The sequence below is a fragment of the Parasteatoda tepidariorum genome, chromosome 10 (assembly GCF_982258835.1).
Source record: "Parasteatoda tepidariorum strain Cologne lab strain chromosome 10, Ptep-v5.0, whole genome shotgun sequence".
In the NCBI taxonomy this organism is placed as follows: Eukaryota; Metazoa; Arthropoda; class Arachnida; order Araneae; family Theridiidae; genus Parasteatoda; species Parasteatoda tepidariorum.
The window spans coordinates 28,855,128-28,877,678 of NC_141764.1; the positions used below are offsets into that span (position 1 = coordinate 28,855,128).

At 29.8% G+C, this 22,551-nt stretch overlaps 1 protein-coding gene across 2 annotated transcripts in view; it reads right to left on the reverse strand.

Annotated features, from left to right (window-relative positions):
• LOC107448720 (cell adhesion molecule Dscam1) overlaps positions 1 to 22,551 on the reverse strand; it is a 95,484-nt gene that overhangs the window by 13,186 nt on the left and 59,747 nt on the right. For both annotated transcript variants that reach the window (XR_015430049.1, XM_087154264.1), the window contains exons 14-21: positions 21,054 to 21,185; positions 13,146 to 13,307; positions 12,880 to 12,950; positions 11,077 to 11,317; positions 10,240 to 10,338; positions 3,945 to 4,130; positions 2,093 to 2,386; positions 1,068 to 1,238 (exon numbers count right to left, since the gene is read on the reverse strand). Coding sequence is in view for 1 of the 2 variants with exons in the window: in XM_087154264.1 (XP_087010390.1) it covers positions 1,068 to 1,238; positions 2,093 to 2,386; positions 3,945 to 4,130; positions 10,240 to 10,338; positions 11,077 to 11,317; positions 12,880 to 12,950; positions 13,146 to 13,307; positions 21,054 to 21,185 (1,356 nt within the window). In the remaining variant the exon portion in view is untranslated. The remainder of the gene's footprint in view (positions 1 to 1,067; positions 1,239 to 2,092; positions 2,387 to 3,944; positions 4,131 to 10,239; positions 10,339 to 11,076; positions 11,318 to 12,879; positions 12,951 to 13,145; positions 13,308 to 21,053; positions 21,186 to 22,551) is intronic.

The window sequence follows — 22,551 nt, forward strand, 5'->3', positions numbered from 1 at the left end:
CAAATCAAACAATCATAATACCTAATGTTTTATTTAATTTAAAATAATTAAAATAAGTTATTGATTTTGAACAATGTGTAGTTTAATTTATTTAATTTTTTCACCAAAACAATTTTATAATAATGAAGAATATTTCATTGAAAACAGTAAAATTTCAATCTATAATAAATAATAATTTTCAATTTCAGGAATTATCAAATATGCTCCATTAAGCTCTTTTATGGGATCTATAAAAGGTGAACATATTCCTGATAAAATAATACAGCTGGTAATTAGAACACTTAAGCAGTTTTTATCATCATTAACTTTTTACTTTGCTTTAAGGGAACAGCATTTTACTTATTAATTCTGTTTTAATTTTTTTTTCCAAAAAAGGATTATATGAAAAAAAAATTAGAAACATTTTATTGTATTTTTACAAGGGAAATTACTATACTATGAGTTAATGACATTTTTGGCTAGAAAAAGAAACATCATTTGGCAAATAAAATTAAAATATTCGGGTTTTGGTTCATTCATTTGGAAAATTTTTCGTTCACATGGTAGAAATCATAGTTCTTATTACAACGTATTCAGTTAAAAATAAGCAAATTTTTAAAGCAAATTTTATCGATCGTTTCTATGCCGAGCTCAAAGTAACATTATAAATTGACAGAAATTTGCCAAACTTAACAATTTTTATCATATATGATAAAGCACTATTGTATTGTTTATTTCATTAAAATCCTTACGAAAACTCTTTGGTGAAAATTAAAGAAATTTTCGGTATTCCCATAGAACCAGAAGCACGGCAACGTTTAGCATACCGTGGTAATTTTGACCATACTCTTCTTTCCTCAGTGTTACAACTTCATTTTTGAATTTACGAAACGCTTGTTTTGGTGTAAAAAATAAATAGGATGTTATGCCTCATATATGCTTCAAAAATCTGAAATTTCTATGAAAATAATATAGGAAACCATAATTCTTCTTTTGCTTGTAATCCATACAATATTTTATCTTCATTTGCTCATTGAATTTTTTTTTGAATTAAAACATTGAAATTAACGATCGTATGCTATAATTACCATCTGGTGTTCGCGGTCTACATCCGGGTGTTCTTCTTTTGGTGCCTACACAAACAACGCAGATCACTAATATCAAAACAATCACAGAACTCACTACAGGTACAGTGATAGTGAGGTGACGGTAAAATGAACCTGTTGCATCACTTATCTCTGATGGACGTGGAGGATATTCTAAGGGAAAGACATAATTCAGGATTTTAAGAAAAACTAAATGAAGGATTTGTATTAATTAGAAACTTTCTAAATTTAATTAATTACATTATACGCGAAAATTATGTGATCACTATGCTTACTCCCAGATAGCAAGAATTATTTTCATTTTTATGTATTTTCATTTTAATTTGATTGGCACACCAAAGTTGACTAATTTACCTTATTTTAAGCTTAGTTGAAATATTAGTAAAAAAAGCTTATTTCTTTAAAAAATTAATAAGAACATGGAAAAAGAATCTCATTTTTTTTAGCTTTTATTGAAAATTTATTTATTTATTTGCTTATTCGGCTTTTTTCATTCTAACTTTGCCACACGGCTCCAAATTTTCAGCATTTTGTTTGAGTTGAAAATTTAACGATCAGGCTAATCTTCCCTTTTCACAGTTTTAACAGTTACAGAAACTTTCATAGTTTAAAAGAAGATATAAAAAAGTCATTGTTTCAGTGATAGTCATTAAATCAAAAACAATCCTTGAGAAGATGAATTTATCCTATGTTTGAAAACGCAGTCTTCTCTTGACTTGCGAATCATCCTAGATTTCAAAATGTATCTTTAATCTTGTTTTCTAAAGGTAGATTTAATCTTGATAGACAAGAGTTGTTTATGGCAGCTTAGGGAGAACTTCAAAGCGTGTAGAGTAGCATAGTTAAATTTAGCATTACTTCAAACTTGCACGGTTTATTTGCTGAACATTTATAAACTATGACATGCTTTGTGATAAAGGTTGTCTCTGACATTAAAATCAAATGAACATTGCTATCTGGGTAGTAATTAAATAATTTTCGATTAAAAAAAGGCCTAAAACACTCACCTCCTGTTAATGTCAGTGTTGCAAAAACGTATTCAGCATCCGTTGACCCTGCATCATTTCTGGAAGTCATTAAAAGTGAATACCATGTACCAGGTATTAAATCTGTTATTGTTACTGTCTGTTGCTCAGGTACAATGTTATTGCTGACTAATGTCCATTCATTGTGTCCACTGACTTTGTATTGGATAACATAAAATCTGATTGGGCATCCGCCATTATGCCAGCTGTTGAGATTGATTGTGATTGTACTTGAATTAACAGAGATCAGCAATCTCTTATCTGGTGCTAAGGGGGCTGAAACAGAAAATATTAATGATGTTTAACTATCGTTTAAAAACATTGTTTCAGCATAGATAATGTACTTTCCGTCGACACGCATATTTTAATTATATGCTTAATTTTCAGTTGCTTAATTTTCAGTTGCTAAGTCCAAAATATATCCTAATCCCTAAAATATAAAAGATATTATGAAACTGTACACAATTATTTATTCTAATAAAATATTGATCGTTTTTTAATTTACTTAAAAAATTTAAGTTAGTATTCATTTTCAAAGACTTGGGAAATTTATTTTAACATAAACAGCTTTACAAACTAGTAAATTTATTGTACGGCTCTTTCTTGCATATTTTTTACTAAACCATAAACACGACAATTCTTTTTTTTTTTTTATTTTGGAAAAAAGGCAGCATATTCTTTGGAAAGGATCGGTATGCGTGTTGATTGAAACAATGACATGATAAAAATAAATTTTCCAGCATATAGAGGAAGTGCATACTTTATATAATGATTGAATTTATTAACTTAGGTATTTTTGTACAATTAGCTTTCAAAAAGACCTACAGAATAAACACTTCAAGTAGCAAACAAGTAACTAATATTTGAAGGAAAGGAAAAAAATATTGGTATTAAACCGTTTAAAAGTGTCCATAAGTTTATTTATTCATTTCAGTAATTTAAAATTTTCGTTTCTTTTAATCCCTAAATTATAGGAATTGTATAATTGTTAATTTATCTATAACACTATCTATATCAAATTTATATTAAAATGACCATTAAACTATTACAAATATTTCTGAAATATCTCAAATTAAAAAAACTTTTTTTGGAGAAAATCGCTTAAAAAATCATATTTAGTGCACCTAAAAAATTAAATTAAATTAAAAATGGAAAGCAAAAAATAACTTTTGATGTAATGATCGGATCTTTAGGTTTTAGGAGTCACTCTTAATGGTTCAAAGCGTGAGGATCGATTCAATCAATAGATCAAAATCATTCAGGGTGGTTCGTGTTTTTGGCGCACTGTGCATAAAAATAAATGCATCCCAAAACTATTTTCTTACCAATTTAAAGAAAAATTTGCTGCATTATTTTTTTAGCAATATCTATGTTGCTGTATAGCATTTTGGTAATAAATCTGAAAACCATAAACATAATTTGTGAGATTATGAACTTCTAAATTTAATGAAATATTTTGTACATTTGATTAACTCCAATTTCTAGTTCTCGCCTAGTTGATGTGGTGGGTTTAATATTTGTCGCAGAGTCACAAGACTGTCGTTCGCGTGACAGTATGTCCATTTTCAAATCATGTCTTAGTGGGTTGGGGTCAATTATAATTTACTATTGCTGGTGATCGCAGAGAGGGAAGTATCCATACAGGTTTGTGTAGTTGAAAAGCACGGTGCGGAGGCTTGGTTATTATCACCATAATCTTCACTTCAATCATAAATTTTGTAACTTAGTGTAAGCAGTTACCATTATTATCTTAAAATCATTAATAAGGTTGAAACTCAAACTCACTAATAGGGAGAAAAAATAAGGAAACGAATTTAGTTGACAAAGTACCTACCGCTTCCAGTTGTTTTAGTCGATATTGTTTCACTGCTGTTTCCCTTTCCAGCACTGTTTGTGGCTACCAAAAAGCAGTAATATTTCGTTCCACACAGTAAGTCGTGCAATGTATACAGGGTCTTTTTACCTGGAATATGAGTTTCTTGCCAATCAGCTCCATCAGCCTTATAATATAAGACAAACCCTGAAAAATTATTAAATTACTTAATCACACTATTCAATTTATAGCACAAAAATGGTTCACATTTATCTCTACAGACTAAACTATAAACTTTAAACTGTAATTTGCAAATCTGTAATCTTTAAACTGCAAACTATAAACTGTAATCTGTATAGATTTCACTTTATTTATTTAAATTTCTGAGAATACACACTAAAAGTAAAACTACCAAAGTATACAGAAGGATAAATATAAAATCTGACGAAGTATTATCTATGTCAAATATTTACAGACTTTGCTTGTTTAATACAGCTTATTTTGTCTAATCAATCCATGCTCCTAATTTATCTGCTTATATAATTCCTCTGCCTATCTTACCTGATTTTGACGTTTTAATCATTTTTCAACTGTGATAAATACTCATGATGATTCGCCAGATCCTTATCATATTTTGTCCTTCAAATATCATTTTAATATTAAAAATATCATTGCTTTTCACTTCTATTTTGGTATATTTACTATTGGCAATGATAATAAAACATTATTTATAGTAACAGAACTGATGTATTAAATACTGGAGGACCAGAAAAATAAACGTTTTGGGGTTGATTCGAAATATAAATTAGTGTAAAACGGAAATAGAAATGTGTAATTTACTTAGTTTGAATAAGACGTGAAATTAATTCCTCTCAAATTTTAGAATTATCTACAAAGGCGTTTTTAATTTATATAGAAAATAAAGATATAAAATTTTATTTTCAAAGCAATAACCATCTGCAACAGCCATGTGATGGAGACACCCGTGCAAATATTTCAGTTAGAATGGTTTCGCACGCAGTAGAAAATATTATTCCTAGTTTTTCTCTGATAGCAGAGCTATCTATTGAATAAACTTATAACTTATTTTGAAACTTGTTATGAAGTACAGTTCGGATAAAATAAAGTACACCATTTTTGAAACAGAACAAAGGAAAGTATACGGTTTTCAGTTAATTGATTTTTAAAAACGTCCGTTAATTTTAGGAGACCTAGCATTTCAATGTTGCCCGCAAAAGCAAATATTTCTACATTGTTGCAAATATTGATGCAAGCAAAGCAAAGTAAATATGACACAGTTTTTTGGTACTATAGTAGTTTGTAATGTCTAGGATAAATCTTCGTCGCATGTCACTACTTACAATGTGATTTCTTTTATATATAAAAATTGCTTAATTTACTCCAAACTAAAGTTTCGAAATTTATTTAAACTACTAATGATAAGGTACAATACAAATAAAATGTTAAAATAAACAAGTTTCTGAATTTCTGAATTGTTATAGAAATATGCGGAAAAGATTTAGGTAGAAAATTAAAAAAAGACTAGATTTATTAGGTTAGATTAGATTAGGTAGATTTTAAAAATGTGAGAAACATAATTTTACTTTTATATTTTAATACCCTTTGTTGAAGTAATTATGAAATGATAACTCTTGTAGTGTAAATTGAAATAACTGAAAATTGTTTTGTTTTTAATAAAATCTAAAACTTTCAGGCCTCAGCAAATATTTTATAATGCATAAATAATTATTGTACATTAAACTTTTTAAAATATGTATTATTCTTTTTTTTTATACAGCTCCGAAATTTTAAATTTAAAATCATATATTTTTATTTAAAATTAATTTTAAAGTGCTGAGAATCGCTTTTTAATTGAAAATATATTTTACAGTTGGAAATTAATAATTAAACATTTCTATGTTCCTTAAATATTTTTATTTATTTAAGCTTTAAAACTCATATTTGATATGTTTGAAATTTTTATCTTGGCTTTCAAACGCATACTTATATTTATTAATAACTAAAAAGTAAATTTATTTTGTAAAGAAAATATATACTCCATAAACTAAAATTTAAATTTGAATAAGTGCGGCTTTTATTCTCTTATTCATAAAATACCTCGAGTTTCAACATAAAAAAAGAAATTGCACAAAACAGGAATTATTTATAAAGAACGTTTCGCATTAAATTAAATCGTATTCAGCTGAATAAAAGTAATTTCATATTAGAATATAAAATGCTCCAAAGGAAAATTGATGTACCTCACAGATGTTTTATCCAAAATACAGAATTAGAATAATAAATATAATTCTAAAAGACCCCGTTCCAGCTAGAGAAACTGCACTTAAACAAAAATAGAACACAGAATGTTGAAGTATAAGAGAATTAGTTCCAAAGCCACTGACATTTTTTAAATAAAATCATACTGTTTCTGCTTCAATAATTTTTGATGCATGGTTATAATGTTTCATTCTGAAACTCAATTTAGGGAAATGTTGAAATATTCTTTCCTTGTTTCTAGAGGAAGAAAATTAAATGAATTCATTTCTTTTTTGAAACTCACGCAAATTTACATCATTTCTCTCAACATAAGATCATTAAGAACGCGACTTTCTTTTGCAGCAAAGTTAGTTTTGCTGAAAATGCATATTTGCTTTTACGTAACATTTTACTCAACTTTTAATATTAAATGATATTTTTTTATGTTTTGTTTTTGAATAGTTTTAAAAGAGTTAGGCTCTTTGAAATTTCGCAACGGGTTAAAATATGACTTTATTTTAGGGCCCGTAAAAACTTATGTTCTGCTATAAAGAACACAGGGTTGTCATAAAAATTCTCCTATTCGTTTTAACAATCAAAATGAAATTTCAGATAATTTTATTTGAATGCTAGTGCTCGAAATTACAGTTATCATAAAAAAAGTATGAAATTGTTGAAAGATGAAAGTTCTCTTTTCTTATAAACAAGTAATTTTCACTGAAAATAAATGCACTGAGAAAAATATTATGATCAAAACTAGCAGAAAACGGTAAAATTTATCATTTTTCTGACTTTATGGAAATATAAAAATAATCGGTAATTTTTAGCGAAGTGCATTGGCAGTTATTTTTGTAAAGCTAACAATAAAATATAATTTTAGAATAGGGGATAAAAACTGGTCAATGTGGTTGAATCTAGAAAGTTTTATCATGACACCTCAGAGTACGGCATAAAATCCATTTGTCCGGTTAAGTTTTTACTTCAGTTATATTTTTTTTACAAAATGTGTGGCAATAAGAACTTTAATTTTAAAAACCAGAATTCCCGGTAAACCTTTATAAACTGATAAAATGTCCAAATATATTTTTTAAATACTGTATATTTTAGTTTTATCAACCAGAATTATGGATTTTCATACCAGAATTGTTATTACTATGCAGTACGGTAAGTCTTTCCAGAATTTTTTCTACGTGTAAAATGGGATTTTAAGGATATTTGCTGCAACAAACGATGAAAAAAACGCTGCAACAAACGATGAAAAGTGATTTCAATTTTCAACTTACACTCTTCATTTTTGTCTGGATATGTGTACACCAAAATGAACAAAACGTATAGTATGATTTTATTGTAAGGAACACGTTTCGATGATTAAAAAGTAGCCTTTGTTTCTTGAAAATTGAGTTTTACTCACAGTAACCGAGAGATCTCAGTAGTTTTACTTAATTATGTTTTCGAATGCATTTAATAAAAGGACATTTTTTGTCTTGATTGGTCAAGCTCTAAGTTCACCCGAGGCCGATGCACAGAGTTTTTTTTTTTTTACATTTCCCAGTATGTTATTTACAATTGTAATAACTCTGTTATTATTTTTCTTAAGCTTTTTCCGTTATCTATTTAAAATAATCTGTCTGAAATATTAACGTATAATAAAATAAGAAATTTGTCGCTAGGGAATTTTGAATGCTGGTTACAGAAATCTGTGAAATTTACTAATATTCGTTAGCTTATGAACGTATCAATAGAAATCATCATCACTTCAAAATATTTTTCACTCATTTTTACTCATGTTTGATACTTTTTTTTTGTTTTTACATTTAAATTAATTACTGTAGTTGTTACCATTGACCTGATGAATTCATAATTTTTAATTATTATTTTTTTTTTCATATTTACTTTTTTTGTAGTTTAAGATTTACTTTCAACCAAAATGTTCCAACTTCATGATTCTTGTCAGTGATAGCCTGGTTGGTTGAGCATTGGACAAATGCATATACTATTGTGACTGATGCAAGTTAAATCTGCTGGGGTCTCCAAGTCCTCTAAATACGTATAACAAATCAATACTTTTGGTAGTCCTGGATGGAAGATTTATCGTACTCTGGTGCAGGTTAAAATTACGGATGGACGGATGGTGTGTAAATGCGGGCTGGGACGCGTGTGTGTGGTAGGAATCAGATTTTTAACCATAGATGGCGCCACTTAAGAAAAAGAAGAAATGCACCTGCCTGCGTTAAAATAGGCTTGTCAGTATTGACAAGTGGCATAAGACAACAACAATGACATGATTCTTTTAATTCAGATCTTTTCTTTGCTCAAAATTAAAAAAAGAGAAAACGAATTGCATAAGAAAACTTTGTTACGAAACGAGCTAAAATTATCTCGGGAATAAAAAATAAGCAAATAAATAAAGTAAAATGGATCAGCATTTTTTCCGAAAAAAAATCCTTCTTAAAAGTAAATAATTACATCGAATCAAAAGAAATCCACTTCCAAATTTCATTCCGTTCAGGTCTAATTAACTAGTTTTTCTAGAAGTATCTGTTGTTACAAGAAAATCTATTTTTTTTCTTCTTAACTACACAAAAATGTAATTCATCTCATTTTAAAATTTTAGTCTTTATTTCATTAAAAAAGTTCTCATTCAGGAAACTTCATTTCGAATAGTTAAATTTATAAATCATTATTACTTAGAAAACAATGCATATATATTAAGAAGGTTTTAATACATGGTTAAAAAATTATGCTTCCCAAATTTGAACTTTAAAATAAGTAACAGTAGGATATAGTATGTTCAGACAAATTTACATTACAACGCAATTAGAGTGTTATTCGTCTGTAATAACTTTTGATATATTAAGGAAACAATACATTGTTTAGATCACCCCGAAAATTCAAAAATAAGTTAATGAAATATTTGTATATGTAAGTTTTCCGGATGCCCAACTATTTAAAAGTTGAACTATCTTTTGCATAGTTCTTAAAAGTCAAAATATTTGCATACTTGGAAAGTTTTGAACTAATTATCAGTGAAAGCCATCAGAAATTATAAATTTTTTAAAATTAATTTTCGAATTTTTGAAAGAAACGTTTGCAATAAAGTATTTAAGTTGACTGGTTAAAATATTGAAGTCTCAACTTTTTATAAGTTGTGGTTAAAATAGTTTATTCGCCTTCCTGAAATGTCAAGGAAAGCTTAAAATATTTCAATTCCTAACAAATTGTACCGTTTTCTGAGATTTATATCAAAGAAAAGTTTGGAAAGTAACACGACTGTCAATTTTGAGCATTCAGAAATATTTGAAGAGTATTTCGTATTTCTGTGGAAAAAAACTCTATTTTTGATGAGTTTCTCTGTTATTTGAGGAAACTGATTTCTAACTTGTATGTCATTCCATTGCTTTCTTGAAGTTAATGTAGTTTCCTGTCTGTTTGGCTCAGCTTCTTAGGCAAATATTTTTTTGAACAATCACTGCAGTGACATCCGAGAAAAGGTGACTAATTTTACATCTTTAGATCTACGATGATATCACCACTGATGATATAACAATTTCAATTTTCAAAATGTATTATAGCAATCTGTGCAATTTTGTTTCTGATGCTACTTCGGTCACTTCGTGATTTAGAACCATTAGTTATTCGATTCTTCACTTTTATGAAAGGTGTAAATTAAATTTTTTTTTTTATCATTTCGTTTCAATTCTATCAGTGGCGTAATTAAAGGGGTTTAAGCTGTTGCTGAATTCATCAACTCACACGATTATATCTCATGATTTTATCTTCTATTTTCCGGATTTTTTAAACAATAATAAAATTCTTTGTCCTTTTTTCGGAATTTTTTTTACCTCCGATTTTTGTTACTTTTATTTTCATTATTATTTTTCTCTTTTTTCCCCCTTTTTTCATTGTTCTGTAATTTTTCCCTTGTTTTCTCTACATTTTGAACTTATATATAAATATTTATATAAACATATTTCTGAAATATTAAAGTAGAATTCCATGTTTAACACATTAATTATTTTAGTTTTTTCGTTACTCAGATATACTATTTAAAGTGTACCTGTTACTGGAGCATTTGGAAGACTTCTGTGTTCCCAATTAATTTTGATGGAATTATACGTTGTATAATAGCTTGTTATTGTAGGTGGTAAAGGTTTATCTGCAAAAAAAAAAATGCAGACATCATTTGCAATATATCAAATAAGAAAGAAATGACGCATCATAATATTTGATTTATTTGGTACCAAATCTTGATAATAGTACATTTTACTTTTATAATTTTCTTCGTTTTCTAAAATTACTAAGCCTATTTTTTCTAATCTTCAATCTTCTTAACAAAGCTAAGTTAGGTTTCATAAAACTATATTCCTGCAAAATATGTTTCTTTTTAGAATAAAGTATCTAAGACAAGTCTACTTTTTCAAATAAATTATTTTTATAAATTTTTTTAGTAAATGTTTTTGTAAAATATCGCTGCTCATAACGAAAAAAAATATTAATGCTGTCATGATAAAAAAAACACGGAATTTATTTTTTTATCAATTACGTTGAAATTATTTAGATAATTTTCATGCATTAATCAATAAAACTGAGGTTGAAATACATAAATTTTATTTCTTTTTTTAAAATTTTAAATGTTTCAAAAATGTCTTAAATTTCTTGATTCTTGGTTCACTTCATGAAAATACTAAAAATATCTTTGGGCTAATTAAAAAAATAGATGTTAAAAAAATTCACAATTGTATTTTATACTGTATTACTCACTGTATTCTGTGATACTGTATATTTTATCAAGCTAAACGGTATTTTTCATCGTAAAGCTAAAAATTGGACTAAATTGCACAATTAGCACAGGTATTTATTTAATTCGAGTGTAACTATGTAATTAGTACCTTACCAAATTCCAGCGTTCTGACAGATGCTGTTTCAGAAGGAGGTCCAGCTCCACGCTTATTAAATGATTGAACAATAACATTGTATTCTGAGTGCCGATTCAAATTCGTAAGCTCATAAGATTGTTCCTGTGAATTACGCAGTATATCCACTGGCACGAAAGTGAAGGCATCGGGACTAGAGCTTAATTTATAGCCGACGTAGAATCCATCAATATTTGATTCCTTTTCTTCATCGATAGGAACCTATTAAGAAAATATTGAATGTAAACAAAGGTGCACACAGTAAAAAAAGGAATGTTCTATACAAAAACAATTAAGAAAGAAACTGCTTGAAGACGAATATAGAATTTTTTATGTTTTAACCGTTACCTCCGCACTGCATGAAATTCCAGTTTTTTTACAAACTTTTTGCGCTTTCTTTTTTACGATTTAAGTCTGTAGCTCATAAAAGAGTTTTTCTCAGTTTTTCACCCAATGATAGATGGATTGAAACTGTCAATTCAAACTCTATTTTTTACTATGCATTTCCGCTTACCGAAAAATGCTTTGATCTTTTTTCAAATCATTTTACGATTATTTTCTATAATTGCTTTTCTTTTTCAGAAATTGTTTGATGATTTTGAAAATCGTATTTAAACTTGTGATTCAACTTCATTCTGGTATCGCTGCTCTAGCTGATTATTATCTGTCTCTAGATTTTTATTTCGGTAAGTCAATTTGGCAGACATTTTTATAAGAGTGTTCTGATATGCTGATATAGTTTTAAGCATTTTTACATTTAAATATAATTTCAATAAGAATTTAAAGATTTTTTTTCTACTTAATCAAGCACAAGAGCAGTTCTCAAGGAAGACAGCCTTTCGCCTCACAATGTACTCAGTTTGAATCCCTGGATTAGCTGGTTATTCCAAATTCTGTTCTCGGTTTGCACCAACAACTCTTATTTGATAAAGTGTTCTTTTGTCTCTTTTTCTGTTTCTGTTTTTGCTTCTGTTTTTAAATAAATGTAATTTTATGTCTGCTAAACTGTTTTACACTGGCACACCAGCTGAGAGCTTTATTTCTTCAAATTTAGCATATATTTTTATAGAGTATAAAATGCATTTAAAAAACAGAAATGTTTCAAATCAAGTTATTAAATTATAAATAGTTGATAATTTATTCCTTTAACTTTGTTATTTATCCGAGATATTAAATTATTTTAAAAATGTACTAATTCAACTTTTACACTCCTAAATAATTTTAACAAAAGATATGCTTCTCGTAGAATAGCAATAAATTACAACTGTTCATAGAATATCAAAGAACAAGTCTAACGTAGCAAACGTCAGAAGTATTTGGCATTTTATCCAAGCTCAGCGTCTACAAAAAATAAGTGAACATAACATCTCATATATAAAAATAAATTTATATACAAAATCTTGTGCTTGAAAAATCTGTAAATGGCAAAATCTTATTTTTGCAGCTTGAATTTCTTTGGTATAAAATAGTAATTTAGGGACGATAATGCCTCTTGAACAAGATATCAAATGCGCCAAACATGAAAAGTTTGAACCATAACGGTTCGAACTCTCCAAATTTTGCACGTCTTCTCTTCTGTCCACGAGCCACTTCGTCATTATAAGGATTTCATATACAAGCTTTAGTTAAAGAAGTTTCGTCCCACAAGATTTTGTTCCACAAGGCTTCGTCTCACAAACTTTTATCGAGATTTTCTTTCAGTTACACTTTGCCCTTAGAACATTTTATGTTTATAAATTTGGAAGAAAATAGTTCGAATAAAACTAAAAACTCTTTAATATTACCTGCCAAGAAACGTTTAAGCTTTTTGACGAAGTTGCAAGAGCTTTCACATATCTGGGAGGGGATCTAGGAGCTGTAAGAAAATTTCACAACAATGTTTTCAAAATACAAACTTAATATTCTTTAAAAATGATTTTTTTATCATTAAACAAAGAAGGAATACTAAAGTAAAGAAGTAATATTCTTGTTAAACATCTTTAAATGACAAATATTGAACGATTGCAAATGTTTATTCTTTTTGTTTTAGAAAATGAGTCTCTATACCTACGTTCTTCCAGCGTTGTTACAGCTACTTCTGCTCCAAACTGACTTTCTCCAATCGGATTCATGCACTTAACACGAAAGAAATATCTTGTTTTGGGCTTCAGACCTCTAACAGTTACGGATCTTTCGTTTCCATGTGTTTTAATAGGGCCTCCACTGGACTTACCTAAAGTGATTGATTCGTTTACGATCATTGATGTAATGGTATAGGATGAAATACGAGAATACATAAAAGAACTATTGAAAAGCTTAGGCAAAGAGTATTTATGGAAATATTTCATTACTTACATGAACACATGCTTTTAAAATGAGCGAGGGGAATAAGAAAAAAATTAATATTAAAAAATTCCAACTAATATGTTATTAAACTTGTTTCTGGTTATATGATGTAAAACCTTGGCAAGTCTATGTTGAGTTTTGTGCAAGAATATTAAATGGAATTAGTTTTATTGCTTATTGACCATCGATGCATCATTTTATACTCATTTCTAAAAAAAAAATTACTCTAAATTACTTAGTTTCCTTAAAAACACTTAGTGTAAATATTATAAAAATATAATAAAGATTCAGATTATTTTCAGCAAGTTATAGCATGGAAATTTTAATAAATATTGAACTTTTAGCTTGTCCTTCCTAGCAAGTTTAATTTGTAGGTATTCAACAAAAAATTATTATGTATCATGTTCTTTTCAAAAATTAACATTTTGAGTTGTATCTGTTGTTTCATTCACATCGTCGCTCGGAATAATTTAACTGCTTTACTAAGCTAACTTTGTTTATTTATTTCATAAATTACCTAATGAATACTTGTTTTTAGTACGGGATAGAGAAAAATAAGTGAACAATGCATCAGTAACTATCAAAACTATGAAATCATCCAACAAAGTAAAGGAAATGTATCGACACAATTGTGTTAACGGAATTCTAATTCTTTATTATTTTTATTACATGTTCCTTCCGTTGGTGTACATAATGAAATTAAGCAAAACCTGCTTTTATAAGTTCATCCTTAGAAAATAAAGATGAATTATATTCAGCAGCATTTTGCACAATGCGGGTGCTTGAAGTAAGATCCTGATAAACAAAAATTACTACAATCAACACTTTTCCCAAGAGTTCAATCCCTTACTTTTGCCCTTCCCGGAGGTTTTATGCTATTTGATTAAGTAAATTGGTTTTTTGAAAGATGGCTATCTTCGGTACATTTGGCATAATGCTTGAAGTCAACTCCTGATAATCGAACATCAGCTTATTCAGCAATTTTCTCTCACATCACATATTCCTTTCAGTGGACCATGAAAACCAATTTCCAAAAAAAAGCACCGTGGTACCAATGTGTGTATATTTAGTATTTATTAAAAACAAATTAGCATAATACCAATAGTAATCGTTACAGAAACTAATTAAGCATCAATGTCGACAATAATACAGAGAATTGAATTTGTATACTTTTTCTAGATGAAGAAGTACCTTTTACACTTTAATTTAGCTGCTTGATTGCAAAATTACATTTCGATTTGTACTCTTTACCAAAATTATCTAATCATCAATCGAAATAAAACTATGCATTTTTTGCGGAATGAATATACGAATGAGTGTACTTTTTTTTCCTTTTATATAGATTTTCAATATAATTTATTTATTTCAATTTGTACGTATTCTCAAAGTTAGTTCATTTTAATTCTCGAAAATAGATAGTAACAACACCAATATTTTTTTAATCATTTTTAAACAATGAACACTTATCGAAGGCTCTAAGAACACCAAACTATTATTGACGACTGTAATAAGTATTTAGATGTTATAATGAATACGTGTTGTATAAGTTGTATAGTTTTTATAAGTAAATGTATTGAGAACCTATTGTACCAATGGCATAATAGAGATACAATGATATTATATTTTCTAGATATCAGAAACGGATAAGTGCCCTAATATCCCCCTCTTTCACCTTCATGACACACGCTGTAAAAAAAAATTTTAAGTTTCACAGAAACAAAATAATCCTGCAGAAAAAAAACTGTTTAAATATAGATAAAGATTTTTTTTCTGTTTTTAATCGTTACCCGCTGGCTGCTAAAGTTTCCCATTTTTTTATTTTGCTGACGTTTTAAGTATACTGCTATTTGACGGTTTAAATCTGCTTTTCACAAAACAGTTTTTTTACTGTTTCTTACCCTAATAATAAATGAATTAAAATTGTCACCTCAAATTCTAGTTTTTGCCATGCAGTTTTGCCTATCGTAAAATAACTTTATCTTTTTCGAATCATTTTGCTATTATTTTCAGCACTTGCTCAAACTTTTAAGAAATAATTGTATGATCTTTATCATCGGATAAATAAAAGTATCACTTGATGCTCTACCTGACTCCCTTATGTATTATTTTTCTTAAAGTTAAATTGCCAGACATTTTTCTAAGGCTGGGCTGATACAGCTTTGAACGTATTTAAGCTTAAATATGATTTTGGTAAATAAGATTTTTAAGAAAAAGACAGTTTAATATTTTTATACATAACCGAGCACTTGATCTGATAAGGCTTAATGCAGGGCACTCACTTCCCAATGAGGAGACGCAGATTCGAATCCCCTTTATAACTGGTCATGCAATTTTCTGCTCGACACACACCGACCTCAATGATGATATTTTATAGAGTTCCTTTTTGTTGAAATAGCAGTTTTTTTTAATAATAGAATTTTGATGCAAAAATGACAGTATTTATCAGCATAAACAACATGGCTCAGTTTCTAAATAGCAGTATGCTTCCTTGAAAAAAACTTTAATTATTTTTTGATGTTTTGTTAAATGTTTACAAAAGCTCTAAATTACTGAACATATGTCCATGATTTTACAACTTGCAGTTCTATTGTAAAGTCAAGTTTGTATATGCAGTATTATAAAATCTAAATTAAAGTAAAATTCAAATGTGTTTTTTATAAGCCTTAGTCTCATTAATTCAGTTGCAAAACAGCATCGGATGTTTTTGAAAACTACTGATTTAAATTGTAATACGTTTTATTAAAAGACATATTTTTACCGTCTTTTAAACCATTCAAATTGTTTTTTGATTTCGTAAAATTGTAAACATTTTTTCACAGTTCACAGTTATTGAAAAAGATTTGGAATTCTAAAATGACTTTTACATAATTTTGTCGAAAATTGAGCCAATATTTAGTTGTACCGCTAATCCTAATGATATAGAAAATTTTAACTGCCCTTTGCCTTTAAAATTATAAAACACGAATTTAGCAGAGAAAGGAACTCATCTTAATTACGTCATTCTTTCTCCGACAAAATTAACGAAAGAGAGGGAGCATATGACAAAAGGAAATCAGATGTCTGGAACAATGAGAGATGAGGGAACAAAAAGACGGGTTGCTTTATTTGTATTACAGCTCTATATGCGGCACTACAAGACGTATTAAATACCTTATACAAACATAACTCCACAAATTTTAAAAACAAGAAATCCAAGTTGATAAAGATTGATAACCTATTTGTTCTTATCACAAACCTTCCCCCCCCCCTTAAAAAAGCAGGACTTGCTTAGTATTAAAGAGGACTAAAACGTATTTCAAGTAATATCTTTTTTCCTATACTATTATAATATTCAACTCAGCGGCGCGACAGCCCATAGAGGGCCAAGGCCTACAGTGCCCATCTCAGTTTTCCTGACCTTTGGGCTCTGGTGTGCAGGAGCAGATGTTCCGGTTAGGTGGTCAGCCAAACGCGAAATCCCCAGTGTTTAGTTACCCAAGCATGCTAGGTACTCATTTATCAACCCACTGAGGGGATGAAATGCTGAGTCAACCTTGCCCGGCTGGAGGGCCGAACCAGGGACCTGCGGCACGACAGCGCGCAGCGCTACCGCTCCGTCACCGGGCGTCTATTATAATATTACCAATGACAATTTCAAGTCATATCTTTTCACCAATTTCAAGTCATACCTTTTATTAATACACTATTAAAATATTATAACAATTTGTTCATAACTCAACAGAGTCCTAAAAATCCCACTTGTACACATGGTTGAGTAGTTAAGGAGTGTGGAGCGGAGACCAAGAGTGTGTACAGTGACTGAATTATATAAATCTGAGGCAGATGAACATGTGCATATCGTCTTGAGTCTCCCGGTTTTAAGTGTGCTTCTAGTAATTGAGTGTGCGCATGCACAATTATTGCCAGCGCACAGTCATTAATGAAGAATTTCATTTCGCCTCCTATAATGCGCAAGTGTAGCTATATAACACATTAGTGTATCTTTTATACAGCATTAGAGAAACTTAAGTAGGAGGTTTACAACACGACGAATCCATAGTTCAACAATATCATTATCTATCGTCCACCAGTACTTAAGCGAAATATTTAAATTTGAAAAATGGGCCATATGTGTCTCTCTTTTATGAAAAAGAAATGAATTCATTTGGAGAATCTACAGCAAAATATTCTGACACCTGTGAAAAAAATCAATACACAATCTGCAACTGTTGTTTTCTTCTCGAAAACTCTTTATCTCGTAGAAAGCTCTCAGACTTGTGGAAAGTGGTATCTTATGGTTTTTGTTGCAGAAGCTCGTAAAGAAACAGATACGCTTTCAGAGGTGTCACCAAAGAATGTTTAGTATTCTATCAGCAAAAGAAATGGTTGTTCGAAACTCGAATACTTTTTCTTTCCGCACCTTAGAAATAATCCCCAAAAAGATGCGAATTCCCTGGCCATCATTTATTACGAGGAAAAAGAAAGTAATATCCAGTTTTTGTATCATTAAAAATAAAATAGTGGAATTTTGTCCGACTTGATACTTTTTTTATCCAGGGATTGCTTTTTAATAAGTGTAAATATTTCATCTGATGCCTTTGAAGTAAGCTTGAGTATTTTATTAAAATTGAGATAAGATTTCGCTCTTCTGTAAAACATCAGTATATTATTATTAACATTTTTCTTTCAAAACATTTAAAGGAAATGAATAGCTTTACTTTTCTTATTTTTTTTAAAAATGATCATATATTTAAAATCTGTAAATATGCGTCTTATGTTAAAATGTGGTGTATTTAACTATATATAAAGACTATTTAATAAATACACTCCATAACAAAAAAATCGGTGAACCAAGAAGCAATCATCCGATTGCTTTGAACTTTCGTATGCATGAATGTTTTGAACAGATCAGGCTGGAGTGATGCCGACTGGGGACGTATAGTCTTTAGCGACGAATCCAGGTTCCAACTGTGTCCAGGCGATCATCGAAGACGTGTTTGGAGACGCACAGGGCAGAAGGGGGGATCCTGCCTTCACTATTGCACGCAACACCGGCCCTCAACAAGGCATTATGGTCTGGGGTGCCATTTCCTTTGACAGCCGGACCCCTTTGGTCGTCATTAGAGGTACACTTACTGCACAGCGGTACGACGACGACTTCCTAAGACCTGTTTTGCTTCCGTTCCTTTTGCAGCACATTGGGCGGGTCTTTCAGCAGGACAATGCCAAATCACATACGGCACGCGTTGCTATGAAGTTTCTGCAAGCTTGTCAAACTCTTCCTTGGCCTGCCAGATCACCAGATCTCTCTCCCATCGAGCATGCCTGGGATATGATGGGAAGGCGATTGCATCTGGCACGGACGGTTGATGACCTCGTTCGACAATTGGATCGAATTTGGCAGGAAATGCCGCAAGAGACCATCAGGGAGCTTTATTGGTCTATGCCACGTCATGTGGCAGCTTGTATCCAAGCTAGAGGTGGATCAACATCTTATGGAACTTGCTACTGTAACTCTGCAAATTATTTAATTGTTGCGAAATTTTAATCATTTACTATTCTGTACATTGTCTTCCTATCCACCAATTTTCGTTTCAATTGGACAACTCCTTATTGGTGCTTCGATTTTTTTGTTATAGAGTGTAATATTGTTGATGTCGCTGCATCCAATAGAAATCATTGAAACTTTACGACGTGTGCGAATTTGTTTAGATGATCACGTGATATTTAATTGCAGTGATAAATCAGTTCGATTTGGATTTTTTTTATATCGTGTTTCATCACCCATTCATGGCAACAGTTTTTCCTGCGGGGGATGGTGTTTGCCAGCCGGATAATGTACCATGTCATAAGGGTCGAATCGTCACGGATTGGTTCGAGGAACATTCCAGTGACTTTCAAGTCATGTCTTGGCCCCCAAATTCACCTGACCTTATTCCAATAGAGCATTTGTGGTCTTACTTGGAAAACTAAATTCGTGCTGCCACGCTACCCCTCGCAATATAAGGGAATTGCAGGACCAGTTGGTGAGCGCTTGGTACCAGATACTTCAGACTACCTATCAGCACGCTGTGGAATCAATACCACGGCGGGTGCTTGCAGTTTTGAGGGCTAAAGGTGGTTCTACATGTTATTAGCATGGTGGTCATAATGTAATGGCTCTTCGGTGTATATTTAACACAGCTGGTGTAAGAAAAGAGAACAGAAGTATAATCTTTGAGGTGTTCATATAATGAAACATTTATTCAGACACTTGATGGATGATCAATTTTGTGAATAATCAACGCCATAGGTCATCCTGACTTACAGGTATGCATTGCCTTTTTTCTTCTGTGAATCCTGGGAGGTTTACTTTCAATTAACCACGTTTCCTATCAAGTGTTAGGTAGGCGTTAGGGGATATAAACTTAATAATTGAAACCCAGTGAGACGTAAAAGCTCCTATTTGTATCAAATCTCTAACTTGAATATCGGTGCTAATAGGGAAATTATATTCCGTTATCTGTAGTTACTTCTAGAATTATGTATTTATATCAGACTTTTTCATATGTTCTTTTTTATATATTCCATTTCATTAAAAAATATTTTTTAAAAGTTTGAATAAATATCCTTGAAGATAGTTATTGTAGATTATTTAACTATTATCTTTGAAATTATTCTAAACACAATTTAAGGTGTTAAACTTCGTGATTTGGTACCATTCCTGTAAGCGGGCAACTCTCATAAACGGACAATTTTTTGGTCCCAAGAATGTCCGCATGTCCGCTTAAAGGAGATTTCACCGTATATATATATATATATATATATATATATATATATTTATTTATATATATATATATATATATATATATATATATATATATATATATTTATATATATATATATATATATATATATATATATATATATATATATATATATATATATATATATATATATATATTTATATATATATATATATATATATATATATATATATATATATATATATATATATATATATATATATATATATATATATATATATATATATATATATATATATATATATATATATATATATATATATATATATTTATATATATATATATAAAATGAAACGCCAAAATAGCATACACAGAAAAAAGACAAGAATAAAATTAAAAGTTGGATTGTAAAATGTATTAAAAAAACTACTATGTTGTCAAATATTTTCATGGTGCGAAAATAATTAAATATGATTCGATATTTTACAGTTCCAGAATTTCTTAGCCGCTTTTTTTATTTAAATGAATTATTTTATGTAAATTATCCGTCCAAAAGATACAATTATGATTCATGAGATACATTTGCAAGTTTGGTTTGATAAAAAACTACAATCGAAAGCAATACTTTCTAAAATCCAAGCTTGAATATGTTTATTTACTCTTGAGAAACATATTTTGTAAAAGAGTAGTTCAAACGAAATAATATAATCGTAATTTATCTCCAATTTACTTCCATACTGTTTATTTACTACTATATAACATACATGGTGAGAAACTAAGCAATAGAATGAATCACGTTCTCGAAATTCGATAAATAGACTCAGTCGGGAAGAAAACTAACTCAATAAAGCCAATGCACACAACTTTCTTTCCTCCAGATCTAATAACATTCCACAAAATGTACTTACCATCAGCTTGTCTCCACATCACTGTGTATTGAGTTATTGGAGAATTTCCGTCAAAGGGGCGATCCCAGGTCAATCGAAGGCTGCGGCTGGACACGTCATGGACTTCCAAGTTTTGCGGAGCATCGGGAAGATCTATAATAAAAATATGAATTTGGCAAAGTTTTATTTTCTGGATATTTTTTATAGCTAATCCATGCCTGCCTGTAAATAAAGAAACAAATCGAGGACCATATTTTATTCATTAACGTACAGCTAACATTCATTCAGTTTAATTTACTTTTGCACTGTGAAAGAAAGAATGATCAAAATTACCAGAGTATGGTAAAAATTGCCTCGTATCTGGTTTTATTTTATGCCCAACAGCTCGGTAATTTATACCGGAGCGTTGGTTATGGGTTTTGGTAAATTGACGGTAAAATTTGGTCTTTATAGTGTGTGATTAACTTTAATAAATGAGCTGAAACTTGATATTTTTTTATCATGATACCTTAGAGCATATCCTAAAAAGCATTTATTACGTTAAATTTACCTTTCAGTATTATATTTTTTGCTAAATGTGTGGTTACAAAGCTATACTTTTAAACCAGAATTAACGTTAAACTGTGAACAGAAAAAATACCAAACGAATAGCTTGAAAGTGAGTGGTTTTTGTTTTTTGAACCAGAATTATGTTATTTTACTGGAACTGTCATCACCATATAGTACGGTAATTTTCGCATAAATTTTTTTCACCGTAAAAATAACAAAACGACTTGTAAAATACGAAATTTTATCTAAACATAAAATTTAAAATGCATAGCATTTAAAAAAAATACAAATATGTATCCACTTTAAAGATAATTTCAAAAGTTAGGACTATTTAGTATACTGGGCTTCTTTATTCGAAGAGAATATTAAAATGATAATCAAATGATGACTCAAATATAAATTGCCTAATTGGTATAGCTTACCTCCAAAAGCAATGACGCATAATTGAACCTCGGAGATTGATGACACAGGAGAAAAATTTTTATCTTTCAATTAAACAAATGCTAACTCTCGCTGGGTTCATGTGTGAAAATTTCAAACCTGACATTAGTTTTGCTTCGAAAGCTACGGATTTTTTTTTAAATAACTTTTTCACTCTATTTTTGACAGAAGATTTCGCTACTCCATGTCAATGACACTCTCCATATCTCAGTCCCGAGCTTTATTGGATCTTTCGGCTGTGAAGTTTTGGATCACCCCTCATCAGCCCTGACCTTGCGCTAAGTGATTTTCATCTTTTTCGATCTTCTAAACATCGTTTTCCCGGCAACCAGTACAATGATTACGAAGAAGTGAAAATGGTCGTAACCTCTTGGATATGTGGTACTATGAAGAGGGTATTCTGAATCTACTTGTAAGGTATGATAAGTGCTTAAGCAAAATTGAAAACTATTTTGAAAAAAAAAAGAGAAACGTATGTAGATTCAAAGAATAAATTTGCTTCACGAAAATGTTCATTCATTTTTTTTTT